This window comes from Cannabis sativa, chromosome 9 (genome assembly GCF_029168945.1).
Source record: "Cannabis sativa cultivar Pink pepper isolate KNU-18-1 chromosome 9, ASM2916894v1, whole genome shotgun sequence".
NCBI classification, from domain to species: Eukaryota; Viridiplantae; Streptophyta; class Magnoliopsida; order Rosales; family Cannabaceae; genus Cannabis; species Cannabis sativa.
The window spans coordinates 1,086,827-1,111,035 of NC_083609.1; the positions used below are offsets into that span (position 1 = coordinate 1,086,827).

General features: G+C 29.1%; 4 protein-coding genes across 4 annotated transcripts; all 4 read left to right on the plus strand.

Annotated features, from left to right (window-relative positions):
• LOC115722399 (probable xyloglucan galactosyltransferase GT14) lies at nucleotides 1-1,806 on the plus strand. Its single transcript, XM_030651602.2, has 2 exons — nucleotides 1-328; nucleotides 617-1,806. Exons 1-2 carry the CDS (start codon nucleotides 166-168, stop codon nucleotides 1,603-1,605), a joined length of 1,152 nt encoding a protein of 383 aa, XP_030507462.2. The 5' UTR covers nucleotides 1-165; the 3' UTR covers nucleotides 1,606-1,806.
• A 3,549-nt stretch (nucleotides 1,807-5,355) lies between these two features.
• On the plus strand, nucleotides 5,356-9,416 carry LOC115722398 (heat stress transcription factor A-5). The gene is made up of 2 exons (XM_030651601.2): nucleotides 5,356-5,805; nucleotides 7,840-9,416. Exons 1-2 carry the CDS (start codon nucleotides 5,581-5,583, stop codon nucleotides 9,058-9,060), a joined length of 1,446 nt encoding a protein of 481 aa, XP_030507461.2. The 5' UTR covers nucleotides 5,356-5,580; the 3' UTR covers nucleotides 9,061-9,416.
• A 6,112-nt stretch (nucleotides 9,417-15,528) lies between these two features.
• On the plus strand, nucleotides 15,529-18,649 carry LOC115722470 (protein RALF-like 24). Its single transcript, XM_030651688.2, has 2 exons — nucleotides 15,529-16,056; nucleotides 18,162-18,649. Exons 1-2 carry the CDS (start codon nucleotides 15,684-15,686, stop codon nucleotides 18,233-18,235), a joined length of 447 nt encoding a protein of 148 aa, XP_030507548.2. The 5' UTR covers nucleotides 15,529-15,683; the 3' UTR covers nucleotides 18,236-18,649.
• A 1,950-nt stretch (nucleotides 18,650-20,599) lies between these two features.
• Nucleotides 20,600-23,848, plus strand: LOC115722402 (phloretin 4'-O-glucosyltransferase-like). The gene has a single exon (XM_061103903.1). The coding sequence runs from the start codon at nucleotides 22,289-22,291 to the stop codon at nucleotides 23,702-23,704; it is 1,416 nt and encodes a 471-aa protein (XP_060959886.1). The 5' UTR covers nucleotides 20,600-22,288; the 3' UTR covers nucleotides 23,705-23,848.
• The last annotated feature ends 361 nt before the right edge of the window (nucleotides 23,849-24,209 follow it).

The window sequence follows — 24,209 nt, forward strand, 5'->3', positions numbered from 1 at the left end:
TGAAATTTTTCCAAAATATTTACTCTAAAAATGATCTAATTCCTCTGTTTTCATATTTCATTTTCTTCTCTCCCAAACAGAGTTTTTTCCTTCATTAAATTTTCCAATCAATTCCCACATTTTCTTCAACAAAGTTAAGATTTTTCTTTCTCAGCAACACCAACAATGGAAATCCCACTTCCCAAAAAATGGTCTCAAGAAATATGGTTAGCCATTTTCACTTCTCTTGCTCTGTTTTTCATTATGTCAAGCTTCGATTACTCGACATTTTTAATGGCTGCCGACAAAAGGGTTCTTCAAACTCCTTCAATCAATGATCCCTGTACCGGTAAATACATCTACATTCAAGATCTTCCAAGTAGATTCAACTCTGATTTACTCAAGAATTGCAGACTCTTAACAAGAGGAACAGAAAATTCAATGTGTCCGTACATTGAAAACAATGGTCTTGGTCCTTTAATTGAAGATGATTATGATGGAATTTTGTCTAATAACAGTTGGTTTAACACTAATCAATTCATGTTGGAAGTAATTTTTCATAACAAGATTATGCATTACAGGTGTTTGACAAAAGTCCCTTCAATGGCTTCTGTTGTTTTTGTACCCTTTTATGCAGGTCTTGATGTTAGTTTACATTTATGGGATTCAAACATTTCAAGTAGAGATTCTTCAGCTCATGATCTTCTTGATTTTCTTTCCAACAAACCAGAGTGGAAGAGAATGTGGGGTAGAGATCATTTCATGGTTGCAGGAAGAATTTCATGGGATTTCAGAAGACAAACTGATAACATTTCTGATTGGGGTAGTAAGTTGAGATTCTTACCTCAATCTATGAATATGTCTATGCTTTCAGTTGAATCAAGTTCATGGAATAATGATTATGCTATTCCTTATCCAACTTACTTTCATCCATGGAAAGATAGTTTGATTTTCGATTGGCAAACTCGAATGAGAAACCGAAAAAGGCCTTACTTGTTTACCTTTGTTGGTTCACCAAGGCCAGAAATGACCAAATCTATTAGAGGAAGAGTTATTGATCAGTGTCAAAGATCAACAAACTCATTATGTCAATTCATTGATTGTAGTTCAATTCAGAATAGTTGTAGTAAACCAGTTAGTGTTATGAAAAGTTTTCAAAGCTCAATCTATTGTTTACAACCTCCTGGTGATTCATACACAAGAAGATCGATTTTCGATTCGATTTTAGCTGGTTGTATTCCTGTTTTTTTTCATCCAGGTACTGCTTATTCTCAATATAAATGGCATTTTCCCAAGAATCATACAAAGTATTCTGTGTATATTCCTGTTAAGGATGTCATCAATGATTTGAAAGAAGGTACCATTGAGAAAGTTTTGGTTGGAATTTCTAAAGAGGAAGAATTGAGTATGAGAAATGAGGTGATTAAGCTTATACCAAATATTGTTTATGGTGATCCAATGGTGAGATTAGAGACTGTTGAAGATGCTTTTGATTTGTCTATTAAGGGAATTATTGAAAGAGTTGAGGAAATTAGGAAAGTGATTAAGGATGGTAAAGATCCTAGTGTTGGTTTTGCAGAAGAAGATAGTTATAAGTTTACATTTTCTGATTATAATCATACTTAGAATATTATGAGCTCATTAATTTGTTTAATTAGTATTAAGGCTTTGTATTATTATTATTAGTTATTATTATATACAAAAGAAAAAAATAACAAATTTTATTGCAGTTGAGTATACATTAATAAAATGTAAATTTCTTGTTGTTTTACTCATTCAATTACATTTATATAATATACACATATTGTTTTCCCTTTCTTACTCTAATTCTTGTTTTGTTATTATATTTGGAAAAATATAGCTAGTTGTGTTATTAATTATGCTATATACAATACTTAATATATAACATAGTTCTACTAATAGCTTTTTCTTTCTTTTATTTATTTATTTATTTATTGCAGTGGAGTATACATTAATAAAATGTGAATTTCTTGTCATGTAATGTATATTCTTTTCTTTCTTTATTTAGTTTGTTTTATTACTAGTTATTTTTTTAAGAGTGCTAATTACAATTTTTTTAATCAAATTTTATGTTTGAATATTTTTTTTAAATTTTTTTTTATAATGGTATTCATTATAGTTACAATATTATCTCTGTAAATTTTAAAAAAATTTCAAATTATTTACAGTACCAAAAAACTGAATTCTTGATATTTCAGTTTACCATGTGTGTTTAAAAAATTTCAAATTTATTTTTGATATTGTAAACTATTTGAAATTTTTTAAAAATTTACAGAAATAATGTTGTAATTATAATAAATATCGCTATAAACAAATATTTCAGCATGTATTTTTTAGCACAAAATTTGACTAATAGATTATAATAAGAGATTAACGATAAATTATTTAATTATTTAGAAACAAATATTATAGTATACACAATACTTTATATAACTTAGTTCTACTAATAGTTTTTCTTTTATTTATTTATTTATTTGAAAGGAAAAAAGTTTAATGAGACAAAGTTCTATAAGTTAGACTAAAACAAAATATGGCACAAATTTCATGAAGAGATGACTAAACAAATGGAAATTATATCGATTTAACACTAATAGCTCATCTATGGTATAATCTTACATTTTCTTATTATAATCATATTTAGAATATGAGCTCATTTGTTGAATAAGTACAAGGATTTTATTAATATTAATAAAATCTAAATTTCTTGTCATTTTACTCATTCAATTACAAAAATATACAATATTCTTTTCTTTCTTTACTTCTTGTTCTATTATTAATTTTTATTTTTGGAAAAAAAATAGCTTGTTGTGTTATTAATTATGATACACACAATACTTAATATAACATAATTCTACTAATAGTTTCTTTTATTTTTAAAATGAGTATTGTTAGCATGCTTAATACCAAACAATAAATTAATATGGTGTATTGTAAGTAATTACTAATTTTTTATATTATTTATTAAATTAAAATATATAAGATCTGATATTGAATTGTTAATAATAGTATGCCACATCTTTTAGCCTTTAATATCTTTTCATATTTTTCTTTTTTAAAAGAAAAAAGGTTTAAGATAAATTTTTAAAAATTAGACAGAAATAAAATCGCACAAATTTCATAGAGATGATTAAACAAATCGAAAATCACAATAAAATACATAATGATAACACTATTACTAATACATTTTCTTTTTGTTTGTGTATTATAATTATTATTTTGAATTTTGTACCCATGTTTGCTTAAAGTTACATAAAAAATGGAATTGGACTAAACCAAAGTAAGAAAAATTCAATGTGGCTGCATTGAAAGGTCAAAAAAGAGTTTGGGAGGGGTCCTCTTAGAAAGTTGAGTTTGGCCACACTTTAGTTTTAACTTTTGAAAAAAGAAAGAGAGATAAGCAATAAAGTAAGAACCTCATAAACACAATTTAAGGCATAAAATACTAGTCACTAGGGAGCTGAGCATAATTATTTATTTATTTATTTATGCTTGATAATTTTTTTTATAAAAAATAGGAGTGGCTTAATATTGAATTGCACCATTGATACCTAGTACTCTCCTCGGTGTCATACTGCTATTGGTGTAATTAAATATCAAATCTCGTATAACTTAAAAAAATAATATCTTCCCCAATATCGCTAACCAATCGTGAATGTCAATGCTCAAAAATATTAGTCACCACTAGTATCTTTTAGAGTATTGCTATTAGACACCAGTGGTGCCTAGCACTTTCTTAACATGTCACGTTGCGATTGGCTAGCGATACTTCTTAGAAGCTATTATATTAAACTATGTGGGACCCGATACTTAGTTAAACCAATAGCGATACTAACACATATGAGAGTGCTAGGTACCACTGGTGCCTTTAGCATTTCTCTATCTTTTAGCATCTCTTAAATACAAATTGAGGCATAAAATACTACTAGGCACTTGTGAGGCCAAGTATTTATTATGTAATACTTTGGTAGGTGTTGTGTTGGGGTAAGAGATCACATGCAATAACATTATTGTCTCCTCAAATCTAATGACCTAAGTGTCGGCACAAAATTTATATGTTACATATTATTATCTATACATACATGTCACACTCTTTCTTTCATGTGTATCTTCACAATAATAATAAAAATAATTCACAAAAACAAAATTCAATAATAAATATGACACTCTTCTTCCCCAATAACCCATCACAATTTCGATCCCACCACCAACTCTCCTTTATTCTTTTAAATATTATTTTTAATTACAATCGATGGATTGAATTCAAAAATCTAATATTTAATTGAACTAATTAAAATTTTTATTTATTAATGAAAAATAAAATATTTTTTTAATTTAAATGAGTAAATAAATTTCAATATATATGCATACATAAAAATTAGGATTAAAATTTGTTTTTTTCCCCTTAAAATATATATTTTCTTAAAAACTATTACCTAATAATTAAGAAAATGTTAATGTATTAAACCGTCACTATCGGGATAGAAAGTGTATTCTCATCCCGTTTAACATTCGAGAACAAAAAATAATTCATTTCTCGCCCTATTCCCCATCTAGAAGAGGAATTTCTATGGAAAAATTTTGCATCCTTAATTTTTGGGATTATTTTACAAATACAATAAAAAAATTACAAAAATACGGTTTCATGGAATTTTAAAGATTTTTACGATTTTTTTGATTTTATTTACAGAAAATACTATCTTTTTATGTTGTACTCTTGTTAATTTATTGTTAATTTTTTGTTATGTGTATGTTATTTTTTGTTGTTATTTTGATGTTATTTAGATGTTATTTTCATGTTTCTTTTATGTAGTTTTCTTGTTGTTTTTATGTTATTTCTATAGAAAACCGTAAAAATGTAAAAAAAAAAAATAAAATTAGAACTTAAAAATATAATTTTTTTTTTACAAAAATTGGTGCCTTATGTAATTATTCCTTAATTTTTTACACAAATTGTATAAAAATATAGGAGTAATTTGAGGTATAAATGCTTAAGTTTAACTATCAGTTGCAAATAAATACTTAAGTTTAACTTTTAGCGGTAATAATACCTAAATTATAATTCTAGAACTTTTGTAGGTACCGGTTGTTAAGTGTTAAGTAAATTGACACTTGACGATTCTTAATTGGTCTAAGTCATTAAATTTACATGTGGATAATAACTTAATATTTAACAGATACCTACAAAGTTCTAAAAATATAACTTATTATTACCGACAAAATTAAACTTAACTATTTATTTACAACTGAGAATTAAACTTAGTATATATGAGGCAAATTAATCAAAAAAAAAATAATAGTAATTAAGAAAAATGTTGATAAATTTAGTAATATATTATAATGTAGGGATATAATCTGATGTAACCGTGATTTTGTACCAAACCGTACACAACCGAATCTAATCTAATACAGATTCAGAGAGTCAACTATGGCTGCCGGAACCAGAAGAAGAAGAAGACGAAGAACCCAACCCTAACCCCAACCCCAACTCCAACTCCAACCCCATTGATTCCTTCCTCCAATCTCATCTTCAAAATCCAATCCCAACAACCCCCTAACTCCTTCTACGTACGATCGCTACCCATGGAACCAGCTCAGGCCGCCGCTTCCGGCGGAAGTGGTCCGGCTCCGTTCTTGTTGAAAACTTACGATATGGTTGATGATTCTGCTACCGATGAGATCGTTTCGTGGAGTGCAAGTAAGAACAGCTTCGTTGTTTGGAATCCCCCGGAATTTAGTCGTCTTCTTCTTCCGACTTATTTCAAGCATAATAATTTCTCCAGCTTCATTCGTCAGCTCAATACCTACGTGAGTTATTCCTTTTTTTTCTGTGAATTTGTTTGAAAATTTATTTTATTGCGTCTATGAATTGATTGAATTGAGCTTTGAAGGTTTAAATTTGTGTTTGAAATGTTTGATTGCGAAATTCGTTCTTTGATGTTCTTGGAAATGTGTGTGATGTTTGAATTGAGTTTTGAAGGTTTAGTTTTGTGTTTCAAAATGTTTGATTGATTGTGAAATTCATTCTTGTGTGGATTGTTGATGATAATATTGAGTTGATGTTCTTGAAAATGTGTGTGATATGTTTGAATTGATTGAATTGAGTTTTGAAGGTTTAATTTCGTGTTTGAAATGTTTGATTGATTGTGAAATTCATTTTTTAATTTGAGTGTTTTTTCTTGATTCTTTTTGTGGATTTAGTTGATGATATTTTGAGTTGATGTTCTTGGAAATGTGTGTGATGTTTGAATTGAGTTTTGAAAGTTCAATTTCGTGCTCACAATGTTTGATCAAAAAATAAAAAATTGTTTGAAATTGTGAAAATTCATTTTTTGATGTGAATGTTGTTTGTTACTTCTTTTTGTGGACTGTTGATGTTATTGAAAATGTGTGAAATTTGAATTGATTGAAATGAATTTTGAAGGTTCAATTTTGTGTTCAAAAAGTTTGATTGTGAAATTCATTCTGTGAGTGTTTTTTTCTTGGTTTTTTGAAAATGTGTGTGATGTTTGAATTGATTGAATTGAGTTTTGAAGGTTCAGTTTCGTGTTCAAAATCTTCGATTGTGAAATTCATTATTTATTTTAGTGTTTTTTTCTTGATCCTAGTTGATGATATTTTGAGTTTATGTTCCTGGAAATGTGTGTGATATTGATTGAATTGAGTTTTGATGGTTAAATTTCGTGTTCAAAACGTTTAATTCTGAAATTCATTCTTCAATGTGAGTTTTTTGTTGATTCTTTTGTGGATTGTTACTGATTTATTGAGTTGATGTTCTTGAAAATGTAGTGTGATTAGGGAATAGTTCAATGAAATTGGTTATGAGTTTCTTCTGGGAATCTCTGTTGTCATTTATTGATAGGTATATTCTACTTTTTATCAAAAGAAAATTAGGCTGAAAAAAAGACCCGGTATGAAGAAAATATGTAAGAGAAGAGAAGGGAATGAAAGATGAATGATTTTTTTAATCTTTGTTTGGATTTGTATTTGTTCTAAAATTTCATAAAATTATACTACACTCAAGTTTAAATTTTTCTGAAAATAGATTTCTAAATTTCTTGATTCAATCCAAACACGAGAAAATGAAATTCTTTAGGTTTCCTTTTTTCTTATTCTCTTAAAATCCAATGTTCAAACAAGGCCTAATAAAGCCCCTGGAGCTGTTATTTGGATAATGTTGATTGTTGGCGAGAGAGGGACACGAAACTGATCTCGGTTTGATACTTTTCGATTTCAAGTTTATGTTAGCCCTGGAGCTTATATGAATGTTAGTACTTTCTCACAAATGAGCTGCTCGGTTTCGTCTTCTATGTTCAAATAAGTGCAGCCATAGAACCCTCTCTTTTGTCATGTCTTATGGGGTTTTAATAAGTAAGTTGCAGCAGTAAACTTTAATGATAAGACTGATGAGGAAAAGTCCTTAGCTGGTTTAATACAGTTGCAGGAAATATTAAAATGTAGTGTTTCGTTACTTGTTATAGAGATTTTTGTGCGATCAGATGACAACTACTTTACCCACTAAGGGCACAATCTGAAATTTCTCAAGGGTGAAATCCTTTCATTAGCGTAGTTTAAGTTGAATGCTACCATGTTAGTTGTAAACTTGAGAAACTCTGCTTCAGTTCTTGTTAAATCAATGATTTTAACATATGTATGTTTGTGATTGTAAATGTTTCTTTTTACTTATTTCTCATGCATTCAAATGTCTTTTCTTTATTTTTTTTCGAACACATTAGCGTTTTCAAGATTTTTAGATTTTGCAGTGCCTTTAATCTCATTGGGTGTTTATAGTTCTGTGGACGATATTGTACGGTTGAGTAATGAATTCTATTATGGTGACAGGGATTTCGAAAGATTGATCCCGAGAAATGGGAATTTCATAATGACGATTTTGTGAAAGATCAAAAGCATCTTCTTAAGAATATCCACCGAAGAAAACCTATTCATAGCCACAGTAATCCTCAAGGTTCTTTACCCGATTCAGAAAGAGCGGCTCTTGATGAAGAAATAGAGAAGCTTTCGCGTGAAAAATCTCAGCTCGAGGAAAATATTTCTCATTGCAAACAGCAGCTAATGGAAAAGCATCAATTGGAAAATGTGTCACAGCGGGTGAATGGCATTGAGAAAAGGCAAGAAAGTTTGCAATCTTTTCTAGAGAAAGCTGTTAAAGATCCAGCTTTCGTAGATTTTCTTGTTCAGAAGATTGAATCCATGGATTTCGGAGCATATAATAAGAAAAGGCGACTGCCTGAAGTTGATTACTCACAACCAGCTGTTGAAAATGGTTTTGTGGAAAACCAGAGTAGTTCAAGAACCGAATTCGGGACTATTTTTCACCAAGACTTCTCAAGTAAACTGAGATTGGAATTGTCACCAGCTGTTTCAGACATTCACTTGGTTTCAAATAGCACTCAGAGTTCCAACGAAGATGGAGAAATTTCGATTAGGAAAATATCTGAACCCGAACTTAGAGGTGCACGAGTAAGAGCAGAAGGCCTCTTCCTTGCACCCGAACCATTAGAGCTTTCAGATACAGGGACATCATTTGGTTTTAAAATGGATTCATCTTTGTCACGAAAACAGGCAACTAATGGAACCCCCGGCTTGCGCTCATTGCATCCACATTTGATTTCTAGCGAAGAAGGCGACGGCCAAATCTCTTGTCTGTTAAATCTGAGTCTAGCATCTTCTCCATTCGAAGGAAACCACAACAATCCTTATTCAGCTGGTGTCTCCCAACTAGGTCAGAGTATCAAGAAACCACTCGAATTAAGGTTCGGTGCCATTCCAAAAGAATCTGATATTAGAGTCTCCACGATGAAGAAAACCGTGCTTGATGAAGGTATAAATCGATCCTCTTCCCAAGAGGCTGCAAATACTAATCAAGGGTCAGTAGCTGCTCCTGGTAAAGCAAACGACGGGTTTTGGGAACAGTTTCTAACCGAAAGACCAGGCTGTTCAGACAATGAAGAAGCAAGCTCTAATTATCGCGATCCAAATGATGGAAGATTAGGTAATGGATTATCAAGAAATTCTAAGAATGTAGAACAGCTTACACTTTGAACACCGAAATAGGAGTCTTCGAGCGATCGGTGAAGGTAACTAAAATCCTAAACACATTGCCTAATTTGTTTGATGTTTAACCTAAAATCCATTTCTTGGTCCCTACTATAGATTGTGTTTATGGCCATTGAAGTATAGAATTGACACAAGCATTGTACAAATTTATTAAGTATATCATGTAAATTTTTTCAACTCTATAATTAGGTATGATCAAGATTTCATTTTACATTTACATATAAGTACTTTTCACCAATCCATTGTAATTTGTAAGAGTAATTTTAGTTGATTTTTATGGTTTGTAACATAGTTGAGCTATTGTTGAAGAAGATTATGTTAGAAAGCAATTACTGATAAAATTTACTTGGTTGAGTTGCGAATTAGATTTTTCTGAAGATGTTCGGCAGAACTGCTCAGAATGTCAGTAGATAATAAAACTCGGTGTCCCCATAATAAAATAGTGCAGTTTCACCTCTATTTTGAACTTCTCATGCATAAAAGATCAGAATACAAATACTCCAATTCTTCAGACTAAATGAAGATCCAAAATTAGAAATATTATTATTATTTGTATGTCTAAATTAGTTTGAGAAATTTTCCCTTCATTTGATAAGTTTTCTTATAACTAATACAAATTTTTAGGAAAACAAAAAGGACAAGAAAATAAATTTAAAAAGTCTTGAGGAGTGTGAATTACAATTTTTTAATTAATTTTAACGTTTGAAATTATATGTTGAAATATTTTTTTAATTTTTTTTCATAGCGATATTCGTTATAGTTACAATATCATTCATTCAAATTTTTGAAAAAAATTGAATAGTTTACAGTACTAAAAATAAAGTTTTTAATATTTCAGTCTATTACATATGTTCGAAAAACTTTAAATTTATTTTTAGTATTGTAAACTATTCATAACTTTTTAAAAATTTATAATGATTATAACTATAACGAACACTACCATAAAAAAATCGAAAAAATATTTTAACATGTATTTTTGAGTACGAAAATTAACTAAATGATTGTAATAAGAAATTTACAGTGTCACTTCTAATATTTTCTTGACTCCATGCATCTTAGTATAATATCTAATTATACAATTTGTAAATGTATCTATATTTAATAATATGATAACCCAAATAAAATCTAGTGTGAAAATGATTTTCCACCCTAAAATATTTGGCCTAAGAACTCCATTTATAAATTATTGTCTCAATAGTCAATACTAAATCCAAATGAATGTATCTTTATATATTAAAAGTGCCTATCTAACGGCATTTCTTGGTTTAACATTCTTGGTTTAACAGAATATACTTAAAAATAAAAGAATATTCTGTTAAATTTAACGATTAGGTTTGATCTCCCGTTAAAAAATAAACCCAATAATTAAACCAAAAAAATTAAACAATCTTTTAAATAAACAATCTTTTAAATATTAATAATCTCTTTCAAACCTATCTTGGGAGAATATTAATAATTTTTTTATTTATTTTTTAAAAAAGAAAAATATAGATAACATATTTAGAAAAGATAATATAAAAGAAGATTGATTGTGTTGGCTTAGAGATTTTTGGGCTTGGGCTTAAAAAAATAATAATAAAAAAAGATAAAATGGGCTGTAATTAGTATTTACCTTATATGTTTGTGCATAGCTATTATTAGATATGAAATGAGATAATAGAACTTTTTTCAATTAGAAGATTAATGTACATTTTACTATTAATAACATACATTATTATAACACAACTATATTTTACTTACTAAATATACTGACACATATTTTATTTTTATAAAACAAATCGTTCAAATAATTATACTATTTTAATTATTAATTCAAATAAAAAACTAAAATATTAAATAAAACTAACACTACGTGGCTTGGCACGTAACAATCAGCTAGTATATACAAAAGTAAGCATTTTTCTATATTATCTTAACTCTTAAGTCACAGCCCACTTCAAAAGGGTTTCCAGAATTTCCATCTAAAAAGAATAAAAAAATTAAAATATATATAGGGGCCTATATATATATTGGTTTGTTTCTAGAAGAAGTATTGCCAATAATTAAATTTCTCACCAAAGAAAATTGAAGACAATTCAAAATTAGGCAAAAAGTAATTATAAGCATCATGTTGCTGTAAAATTCAGAGACATCTGTTATAAATTGATGTCTCTTATTAATACATTCTAGTACAACATTCAATAAATATATAGATACATACTTACATGCATAACACATAACAATGAAACATAGTTTGTATTTATATATGGGAAATTTGAATTAATAAGCTTAAATTACCTAATAATTTTTTCCCTAAATGTAAAGTTAGTAAAATTGGTCATATATGACCACTTTACCAATTTTCCTAAACTAGCCCTCTCATTTGAAACCCTCTCTCTTCCTCTCTCTTCGTCTATCTCAACCGAACAAACCCAACACCCAAAACAATCCATTTCAGCCACCACGGTTAGCACACAGCCCAACTCGCAACCCACTCTGACAAACTCGCAACCCACTCCGACGAACTCGCAACCCATCTCAGCCCCCTTCTCTCTTCATCTCTTTCTAACCGAAAGAAAAAAAAAACCATCAAGTCCGATGGTCGGACCATTGGATTCATCTCTTTCTAACCGAAAGAAACACCAGGTCCGATGGTCGGACCATGGGTCCGATTGGTCGGACCCCATCGGACCCAATGGTTCGACCATCGGACCTGGTATTTTTTTTTTTCTTTCGGTTAGAAAGAGATGAAGAGAGAAGGGGGCTGAGATGGGTTGCGAGTTCGTCGGAGTGGGTTGCGAGTTCGTCGGAGTGGGTTGCGAGTTGGGCTGTGTGCTAACCGTGGTGGCTGAAATGGGTTGTTTTGGGTGTTGGGTTTGTTCGGCTGAGAGAGACGAAGAGAGAGGAAGAGAGAGGGTTTCAAATGAAAGGGGTAGTTTAGGAAAATTGGTAAAGTGGTCATATATGACCAATTTTACTAACTTTGCATTTAGGGGAAAAATTATTAGGTAATTTAAGCATATTAATTCAAATTTCTCTCATATATTAACACTAATCTCATTACATATTATTTATAAAATATTGTATGAAATATAATAATATAAAAAAAATACTAAAAGACACTCGTGTGCCAATGATAAACTTTAAATTTTTATACTACGAGGGTTTTATTGTTATAATTTTTTTTTGTCTACTTTAAATAAAAATTATAATTAATTTTATTAAATTTATTTAATTTTATGATAATTTAATTGCTATAAAAAATACTTGTGGGTATTTATAATTTTAGGGTATAATTATGAAACTAATTCAAAAATATATCTTTTTTAACTATTTTTTTCATTGGGGGCTACAACTTCCATAAGCATGCATGTGTATTTGTCACTGTGTGGTGCTTAGTGCCATCTAAAATATCATATTATTATTAGTATAATTAAGCATTTAATTTAATAATTATTATAAAATATCGCTAACTATTTATAAGATTTTACGGACACCATTTATAATTTTATAGATAGTAATGTTTAATAATCTATTTTACTTGTTCAAAATAATTCTATTTTGAAATTGAAAAATATACATAAATATTAAAAATATCTAGTTTGCTTTGTTGAGAGAATTTGTATTGATGGTTGGTGGGTCACAGCCATAATTGCAAAAATAGCAATGTACATCTGTCAAAAATAGTTGGTGAGAGTGAGAGTGGGACTCCTATTCCTAATTTCCTATAATGATGCTTTAAACCAATTTTTCTTTCATTCTTTTTTCTATGTTTCTCTTATATGTACACAAACTCACTACTTGCTGCCCATTTTTATCAACTTGATCTCTTTTTTTCATTTATCATGTGTTCTTTGGTAAAGTAGTGAGGATGTTTTGGTTGGTATTCTTCTTTGTTCGAGTTAAAGAGTTCGAATTTTATTGTAACTTCTGTTAGTTGTTTCTTTCAAGGCACGTGATCTTTGGAATTATCTAAGACCGATAGTGTGAGAAAAAAATCAGTACTCAGTGATTCATTTATATTAGATATACAATTAAAGTCTCATATTGGCTAAAAATAAGAAGGATCTTAGGTATGTAAGGATGGACACTATTTTTATTAGAATGTGACTTTTTAAGAAGGTGCTCAAAAATAAATTCATCGGGACTTAGGCCCAAAGCGAACGATATCATATCAATGAAAAAATAGATAGTGTCCTTTACAATTAGTATCAGAGCCAAATTCAAAAATTAGCCATGTGAATGTATCCTCGAATGCAAAACAAAGAAAGGTGAAACTTGCTACTAGAGTCGTCGGAGGTTCAGATCTAGTTCGAAGGGATTTCGAAAGGAATTCATCTAGCTTACTCAAGGGGATCTTGAGTGTTGGAATCAAGTGAGGTGGTCCTTTTTTTGAAGGAAAGATTGTTGGGTGTACAACTAAAGTCCCGTGTTGGCTAGAAATAGAAATAATCTTAGGTATATAAGAATGAACACTAATGAAGCATTTTGGGAAAATATCCAAAAATAAATCTGTGAGTGCTTAAGCCCAAATTAAATAATATTATACTAATAAAAAAATAGATAGTATCAAACGGTCTTTACTCTTTATATTCAAGAAAAAAGTTGATCAAAAAAAAAAAAGAGAGAGAGAGGAGATTGGACCACCACTTGGTTGAAAATAGGCACATGGTTCAAATGTAATAGTAATAGTATTAATGTTGCTCTTTTAATTATGGAGAAATTAAATAAATTTTTCTTCATCAAAATATATATGTATATTTAGAGATGATTTACATATTATATACTATAATGATATATTTGTATATTATAACATGTAACTACAATTTTAAAAAATGAAAAGAGGATGGGTATGGGACATTCATATCCTTTATCTTATGATATGTATTAGTGTTATTTTTTTCAATTACAATATAGAATTAGAATGATTAGAAAAAGGTACATAATTAACATTTGGAATTGCTTACTTGAAAAAACAGCAATCTTTGTTTTCTCCTCATTATAATGCACACATATGTTAAAACTAATAGTGAAAGAGATTTGATTACAAATATGTATTTGAGCACATGATCATAAAGTAAACAATATAAGATTTTAGTTTTACTTTATAAGACATTAATGGTTTTTGGATAAATGAATATTTTTTTAGGTACATACATGTAATAAATACATGGAACTAAAAAACTTTAAGTGCAAAAGCTTTGGTTAGCTCAAGTTGTTTTCAATTTCATCAAGATTCATGGTATGCTATGTATTTTGACCACATAATATATATACATATATTTTTTGGAAAATTTTATGGGATAATAATTTTTGTATTGTCCGTTTAATATTTAAAGAAATTATAATTTAATATTTTTAAATAATTATTGTGTATATTATAATTATAGTAGATACTCTATTTATTTTTAAAAAATGTAAATAATTTATAATATCAAAAATAAATTCAAACTTTACCTGTAAAAATAATAATAATAATAATAATAATAATAACAATAAAAAATTTACTTAAAAAACTCTCATATATAATTTTTTTCAAAAATGCAGAAAACATAAACATTTTTACCAATAAAAATAAAAGTAACATTTCTATAGTTTATTAAACTTAACATAATATTTATTTAATTACCAAAATCTTATAATGAGGTTAAGATTTTGTAGCTATTAAGTAAGTCTTACCTTAGATATAGGCGGGTTAGGCTTGTGCTTAGAGCTCACCTAGTCCAAAGACAAAAAAAATTATCTCCTTTTAAAAATGCATATTTTTTTGGAAAATTTGATTTTTTATGCTTACATTTAGTTAAAAAATTTTTCCTAAACAAATAATAACTAATATTTGTAGGATATGACAACTTTTATGATATCCTTAAAATACCCCCATTTACACCATCAGGCCACCCATCGGACCAGATCTGTTACCAATTTACTAATTTTTTTTTTATATGTTTTTGTACATACAAAAGTAGTATCAGGTGACCATCAGACCATCATCGGATTTCTAATTTTTTTTTTTTTTATGTTTTTGCAGTAAAAAAATGTATGGGAAATTTGAGAGGGGTATTTTTAGATTTTAGATAAAGTGGTAATATATTTTCAATAGTGATATGTATTAGTTTAGGAGTAAAATATTAGGTATATGTAAAAATAGAAAATTAAATTTTAGTATTTTTTTTCACTGATTTCAAAAAATATTAATTTTTTCTAAATAAAAATCCAAAAATATATATATTTTTTTTCTATAATCTACTTAATCTACCCCTACTAATCAGGGTAATATAAACACTACAAATTATAAACAATGTAGGACAAAAAGACACATACAAATTTCTTTTTATTTTTTAATAAATTACACAAAAATATAACATTTATCTAATTACCAAAATCTTATTAAGTTGTTAAGACTTAGTATCTATAAGTGTAATATAAACCCTACTAATCATCTCCTTTATTTATATGTAACTATATAGGCTTGTCACTAGTGGAAATTGAAACCAAGTAATGTGTGTAGTGTAGTGTAGTGGTGGACCATTTTTGGAGGACACCTTCTTCTTCTCCTACCCCAAAAAGAATCCCATTTTCACAGACCATAACCACAAAAAAGAACACCCAAAAAGCCAAAACCTTTAGAAATGTCAAAACTCAGACCCTATCCCATGATTTCACTTTACCTATTATCACTGATTTTAATCCAAACCCATTTCTCATTTTCAAATGGGGTCTCAGTTTTGGACCTTAATTCACTGAAAATGAATGAAATTGATAGAATGGAGCAAAGGGTTTGTTCCCAGAAGAAAAAGATGGGAGATTGCTTGAGTGGTGAGCTGGAAATGGATTCAGAGATCAATAGAAGAGTTTTGGCTATGCAGAAGAAGTATATAAGCTATGAAACCCTAAGGAGAGACATGATTCCATGTGGAAGACCAGGTGCTCCTTACTACAATTGTCATGTTGGACCAGCTAATCCTTATAGTAGAGGTTGTGAGGTTATCAGTGGATGTAGAGGTACTATCAAAGACATTAATACATGATTTGAGTAAGAAAAGATTATTGCTTTCTTTTTATGTTATGATATATATATGATGAAATGGAAAATGGAAAATGGAAAATGGGTTATCTTTATTTTTCTTTGTTGATGATTTCTTTAGTTGCTTGGGAATTTGATTTTGATGGTTGTAATTGAAGACCCAAACTTTGTAATGGAAAATCAAATTGGGTAGAGAGATCTTGGGGTGGGTTTTGAAATAAGCATGAATACTTGAGAAAGATTGTTGTTTTATGTTATAATATATAGTGAAATGGAAATTGGGTTATTTTTATTTTTCTTTGTTGATGTTGTCTTTAGCTGTTGGGATTTTGATTGTTATGGTTATAAGTTAACACCCAATTTCTGTAATGTCAAAATCAACCTATGCTTAAGCTTTGTATTTGAGCAGAGATCTTGGGGTGGTTTTTGATATAAGCATGAATACTTTAGAAAGATTATTGCTTTATGCTATATTATATAGAGAAATGGAAAATGGGTAACTTAAGTTGATTGTGAGTTTATGTTGATGTTCTTTAGCTAAAGTTGATTGTGATTTTTGATTAAAAAGATTATTGCTTTATGCTATAATTTTTGTTGATGTCATTTTTAGCTACTTGGGATTTTGATTGTGGTGGTGGTTGTAACTTAAGACCCAACTTCTGTAATGGAAAATCAACTTATGCTTAAACTTGATATTTGGGCAGAGATTTAAGGTGGTTTTTGAAATAAGCTTATGAATACTTGAGAAAGAGTATTGTTTTATGCTATAATATATGATGAAATGGAAAATGGGTTACCCTTATTTATTTATTTATTTATTTTTTTTTGTTAATGTTGTCTTTAGTTGTTGGGATTTTGATTGTGGTGGCTGTAATTTAAGACCCAAAACTCTGTAATGGAAAAACAACTTATGCTTAAACTTGATATAAGCATGAATACTTGAGAAAGAGTATTGCTTTATGCTATATTATATAGCGAAATGGAAAATGGGTGTGGTGAAGGATCACCCTCAAAACACATCTGTTACAACAGTAGTGGTGTTCAAGAACACACAATCAAAACTAGAACCAATCACAAAATCAAAACTGAACTTAGATGTAAGCTAGGCAAGAATAAACTTAGCTTGAGAATGAATGAATCATGAATTTTTATTGATAAGAATATTCAGTAGTACATAATTTAACACCTCCAAGAATTACAACACAAAACAGTGAGGATCAGGCCTCAATTACATTCAATCTCACACTAAGGAACACTTGATCAAATACACAAGTGACCTATATACAACCCTTCATACACACTGTAAATTTGGACAATCTCTCTCTAGACTCTGAATTCTCAAGTATGAGCATTGGAGATCCCTGAGAGAGTTGAGACAGACCCTATTTATAGCTATTGGTGAGGCTCTTTTTAAGTTGGTGTCAAAGCCAACTGTTATAACTAACTAGTTTTTTCCGTTTTAACCAGTAAGTGTCAAGATAAAACTACTGACTTGACATGGATGAAGTGAGTTTAATCCCAACAATGGGTAACCCTTACTTTCTTCCTTTGTTGATGTCTTTAGCTTAAGTCCCAAACTCTGTAATGGAAAAACACTTATGCTTAAACTTGATATTTGGGGAAGAGATCTTGGGGTGGTTTTTGAAATTAGCATGAATACTTGAGAAAGATTATTGTTTCTTCCATTGTTATAATATATAGTAAAATGGCAAATGGATAACCCTTATTTTCTTCCATTGTTGATGTCTTTAGCTTCTTGGGAGTTTGATTGTGATGGTTGTAATGTCAAAATCAACTTATGCTTAAACTTAATATTGTTTTTGAAATAAACATATGACTACTTGAGAAAGATCATTGTATTAAGCTATAATCTATAGTGAAATGGAAACTGGGTAGCCCTTAACTTTCTTTGTTAATGTATTTTAGCTACCGGTTTTCGAAAAAAAGCATAAATGTGTGTATGCCTTTCTCTTTATTAGTCGATTTCGGTTTCTTCTTTTTGAATTAGCTGAATTCCTTAACACAGAGTTCTTCTAAAGTTACTTTGTTAAATTTATTCATTAAAACATCTAAGTGTTAATAGGTATGAACCAAATCATGGATTTTCGAAAAAGATTCCATCTTTGTTTGAACAGTTCATTAGAGCTTTATAAATAGAAGCTGGTCAGCTGAGTTTTCATAAATCCATTTTCCTTCTTAAAGTAGATAGATCTGAGTTCCTTTTGATTAAAGGAATAGCAATCTACTTGTTGATTCACACGGGATTTCACATGTCTCATGCTACTCGGGTCAGAGCATAAGCTAGTGATCGTATAAACACTCAAAACTCCTATTCGGGTGTCTTATATCCTACCTCTATTTGTTTCTGATTCATATATTGAGACAGATTCTGTTTTTCTACGGTTGTATAGAATTTTAAATATTGTTATGGTTTTTAAGAATTTATTTATAGAAAATACAAACTTTTTATGTTTTCATGTTATTTTTATATTATACTCTTAATTTTGTTGTTAGTTTTTTGTTTTTGTATATTATTATTGTGTTGTTAGTGCTCTGTTACTTTTTATATGATTTTCTTGTTGGCTTCATGTTTTTATAGGACGTTGTAAAAATGTAAAAGTATAAAAAATTTACTTAAAATAGTATTATATGTAAATTTTTCGTATTAAAATAACGATTTGATATTTAATTACATTAATAGCGATATGAGCAGGGCTGGTCTTGAACTTTTAGGGGCACAATATAAAATATGGTATTTTTTTAAACTAATTTGTGAGATAAATACTTAAGTTTAATTTTCGGTTGCAAATAAATACTTAAGTTTAACTTTCAATTGTAAATAAATACTTAAGTTATAATTTTGAAACTTGTGTAGGTACTTAGTTGTTAAGTGTCAAGTAGATTATCACGTGACAATCTCTGATTGGTTTAAGTCATTAAATTTTTATTTTTTATTTAAAAATTAATTTAAATATACTAATAAGAAAATGAAAATATTTAATAATTAGGTACTTACGAAAATTTCAAAAATATAATTTTGGTGTTATTATCGTTAAAAATTAAACTTAAGTATTTATTTATAAGAGAGAGTTAAATTTATCTCGTATATTACTTTATATTTATATATATAATGTATAGAATGGTTCTTTTTGTATAACGAAATAAAATGTATCTTTGAAAAATTGGTTTCTTTTAAATGGGGACCTTAGTTATATGTCTAGTCTACCTGGTGCATATTCATCTTCTCTTATGAAAATCTATGATAATATGATAATGAGATTGTTATATTTAAAGATTTTTGTCTAATTTTAGTGAGGAAAGTTAAACGTGAATAAAAGTCTAAAGAATATGATTTAGTACATATCGAACTTTGAGAGGCATAATATGATAAATATCAAAGTCGGAGAAGATTTTTAATGGTAGAAAAAGATGTATGATTTAGTACATATCAAAAATTTAGAAAATAAAAATCTTAATTAATAAAATTAAATGTGTAAAACATATAATTGCCCTAATCTTGCTTCTAACTTGGCCCAAGCTCCTACCCATTGCTAAAAATTATCTATTGACCCTTCATATTTATCTACAAATTAAATTGAAATTATTTTGGTATTATCCATATGAGTTGGTGGAGTATAACAACAAAATCATTAGTGACATTTAATGGTGGGCCTTATCCAACTGCCAATGGACCAGTTTTTTTAATGTGGTTGGTCTCTATGTACGAGAAAAAACTTGATAATTTAAAAAAATTTATATATATATATTTATATATAAATGATAAAAGAAAAATGTAAAAATACGGTTTTACGACATTTTAAATATTTTTATAATTTTTAAAATTTTATTTATATAAAATATAATTTTTTAATATGTTTTTATATTGTACTTTTATTATTTTATTGTTAATTTTTTATTATTTATATATTATTTTTTATAATATTTTATTGTTATTTTTTATGTATTTTTTGTATTTTTATAAAATACCAAATATTACAGTTCATTTGAAACACCTATTATTAGTACATTTGACACGTTTATTTTACTGTATTTAATATATTAAATTGTAAAATTGATTACCTTGTATCTATTCCATATATTATACATATATTTATATAATTTATATAAAGGGTTTCTTGGGTAGGTGCCTTACTTTTAAAAATTTACAATTATAGTAGGTATTTTACAAATTTTAAAGAAATCCTAAATAATTTATAATGTCAAAAATAAAATTTTAAATAACAAGTTATACGGATATAAAAAAAATAAGTATGCATACTACTCTATATTTAAGATCTATTTTCGGTACTATAAATTATTGAGGATCTTTTAAAAATAGGCACAATGCATATTGTTTATTGAGTTTTTCGTAAACCCATTGTAAAGGAAGATTAAGCTAAAAAATCTAAGATTAAGAAGAAAATGAGATACAATTTTTATGTAGTTTAGGTGTTAATGAACTATAATTCACGAGACAATTTTATAAGCACTTGGATATAGTATTTTACAACTCTTTAATGTATTACCAAAAGATTTTGAATCATTTGCATGAAGATATAGTGTCATATTTATAGGCATATGTGCTTATTCGGGACTCGTTAGGGTTTCGTGCAATAAAAGCCCATTGATGGAGTAAAAATACATAATTTAATATTATAATTTGAGTTATTGGACTTGGTAGGTGATGCCCAATTCTAAAGAGTTGTCTTCCGTACGATACATACCATTGACAGTGACATATTGAGGTGTGTGTCGTCGTTGAAAAAAAAAAGAATGTCAGGATAATGGATGTCCCTCTAAAAAGGTCATCTCCTTTTTGTCGTGCACATTTCTAAGGTCTATAGAGGAGACAAGCTGCTAAATTTCTCAGGATAGTGCCAGAGATGTACCACGTACGTAAGCAGTATCTAGAAAGCTAGACCCTTCTAGATAATCGCTTTAGCTTCTGCTCTTAGATAACCGATGATAGTATTCATTCCCAATATTACTTTTGTCCTTCAACTTTATTTAGCTTATCCATACCATGTGAACGAGACTTCACCTCTTTGAATATCTAGACTAAAGTTGGAGTTATTGGAAAAGTGAAGGTTAATTTCTGATTATTCAATGAGCATCTTGTATTTCATAAAAATTAGAGGCAAAATAATCCTTACGTAAAGGCCATCCTATCCAACTTTCGGGCATTACGATACGTTTCAGACGTGGATGATTATCATAATAGATTTCCAACATATCATAAGATTCTCTTTTTCAAAAATATGTACTTTTCCGAACCCAGAACACAGACGGAATTCTAGGATTCCGCCTTGAAACAAATACTTTTATACATACTTCTTTCGGTTGATCTATAGCATACTTTATTCTCGTAAAATAATATACCTTAGCTAACGTTGAATTACCTTTCCAAAAACTTGAAGGATTCGAATTGTACTTTTGTACTGGACCAGTGATGGGCCCGGTACCTTAATGGCCTCCACGAGAGGCCACATGTCATAACATCTACTATAACAATAGTATACACTCTTATATATAAAAAAAAAAAAAAATTACAACTTCTCTATATAATAAAAACAAAAAACTCCTACAATAAGAGCGTGTTTGGAAGTCACTATGTAATTACTAGCTAATAACTGTACAATAAGTATATTTGAATATAATGTAGTAATTACACAATATAATAATATTTTTTTAATAAATAATATTTAACATATAATTTTTTTAGTAATTACACTTAATTTTTATAAGGAACATGAGAATTGAAGTGTAATTGAAACAGCTAAAAGTCACCAATGGTGCTATGTGTTATATCGTTATTACTACAATCAAGTATCATCTCATATAATTTAACATAATAATTTTTATAAAATATCATTTATAATAGTGCTAGACCTCAATAATATTTTGTACTTCCAAAATATGTATATTTCTCTTTCCATTATTAATTAGTATGGACCCTATGGTCCTTTTGGAAATTCATTGTGGTTAAGAAATTTCATCATCATTCATCGCAACAATAAATGTATACAATTTATTACCTTACAAACAAAAGAAAAAAATCATCATCACTAACGTCATTTCTTACACTTCCTTTATATCCATATATACCGATGTAAAACCGACACTTTCATTCTTCCATATAGCTAAGTATTTTGTAGCTTTGTCATTTCATTACAAATTACATCTACATATAACGACTCGCTTCACGTTATAATGACACATTTTGATGGTCGTCGTTTCCTTGTTTTGGCTTACCCCGCCCAAGGATGTCTCAACCCATCTTTAATTTTCGCCGAAACACTCATTCGCGTCATACCAAACTCACAAGTCACTTTTGTCACAAGTCTCCATGCCAACCGACGTCTTACCACCACCAAACAATCATCATTACCTAATGATAATGGGGCAAATAACACCTCAAATTTATCGTTTACTCCATTTTCTGATGGCTTTGACGACGGTTTCACAATAGATGACATTGAACGCCAGGTGCTAGAGTTCAACCGTCGCGGTTCCCAAGCAGTTTGGGAAATCCTCGAGGCCGCGCGCAGAGAAGGTAATCCATACACTTGCTTAGTTTACAACTTTATTCTTACTTGGGCTGCTGACGTGGCCGCGGAGCATAAAGTTCCCGCGGCCATGTTTTGGTTACAACCGGCGACAGTTTTTAATATTTACGACAATTATTTTCATGGGTATAAAGAAATCATTCGTGATAATAGTAAAAATTCTTCCTTTTCGTTATCATTTTCGGGAATTCCATTTCCCATGAGCACCAAAGACCTTCCCTCATTCATGGATGAGTCAACTGAAAAAAGTTCTTATATAAGATTCTATCAAGAAATATTTGAAGGTTTAGAGAAAGAAGGTACTAACACTAAGTTGGTATTAGCAAACACTTTTGATGAATTGGAACCTGAGGTTATAAGAGTAATTAACAATAAGTTTAATCTAATTGGAATCGGACCGTTGATTAAATCTACTTCATTTAAGGGTAGTGATCTTTCTCAACAATCGTCAGTAGACTACATCGAATGGCTTAACACTAAGCCTAAAACGACAGTGATTTATGTGTCATTTGGGAGTATTTCGAATTTGTCAAAGCGACAAATGGAGGAAATAGGTAAAGGGTTGTTGGAATTTGGTCGTCCTTTCTTGTGGGTCATAAGAGAAAATGTGAAAGACAACAATAATAATAGCGAGTTGAGTTGTAGAAAAGAGTTGGATAAGCTTGGAATGATAGTGTCGTGGTGTTCTCAAATGGAGGTTTTGAGTAATGAGTCGATTGGGTGTTTTTTGACTCATTGTGGTTGGAACTCGACGTTGGAGAGCTTAGCTTCGGGTGTTCCAATGGTGGCATTTCCGCAATGGACAGATCAATGGACGAATGCTAAGCTCGTAGAGGATTTGTGGAAAACAGGAGTGAGAGTGAAGCCTAACGAGGATGGAATCGTCACAAGTGGAGAAATCAAAAGATGTTTGGAGTTAGTAATGGGAGAAAATGAAAATGGAGTGGAAATTGTAAGGAGTAATGCCAAGAAATGGCAAAATTCTATTAAAGAAGCAATGAAGGAAGGTGGTTCATCGGAAAAGAACTTTATTAATTCTATGACAAATGTAATTTATTGATAAGTTTTTCTATTTTGAAAACTAAATAAGAAATTGTTAATCCATAAAGAGTAAATTTTGAATTTTGAAATAAATAGTGTAATCTTATAAATGTTGCACTGTTACATCGTATGTTTTGATATTTAAGAAAATTTTTTAGTTCAATTTACTTTCATAATTTTGTATATTGTAGTTATTTAAGAGTATTTGAAAATTTTTAAAAAATTCTGAATAATTTATAATACTGAAAATAAACTTTACATAATTACTTATCACATGTAAAAGATGATGTGGATAGAGAGAAGAAATGAAAGACTTTTTGTAATAAATTAGAGACTTGGTCAAATTTCCAAATGTGTTTATTTAGGCTTATTAATTTGATTGATAAAAGATGTCCATATTATCAATCATGAATCTAATATAGTATTAATAGAGCTGTTAAAATAAGTACTGATAGGAATAACAAAATTTGATAAATTAAGTGATTTTGTTGTTACATTTAGGATTTGGATATTTATTAATAGCA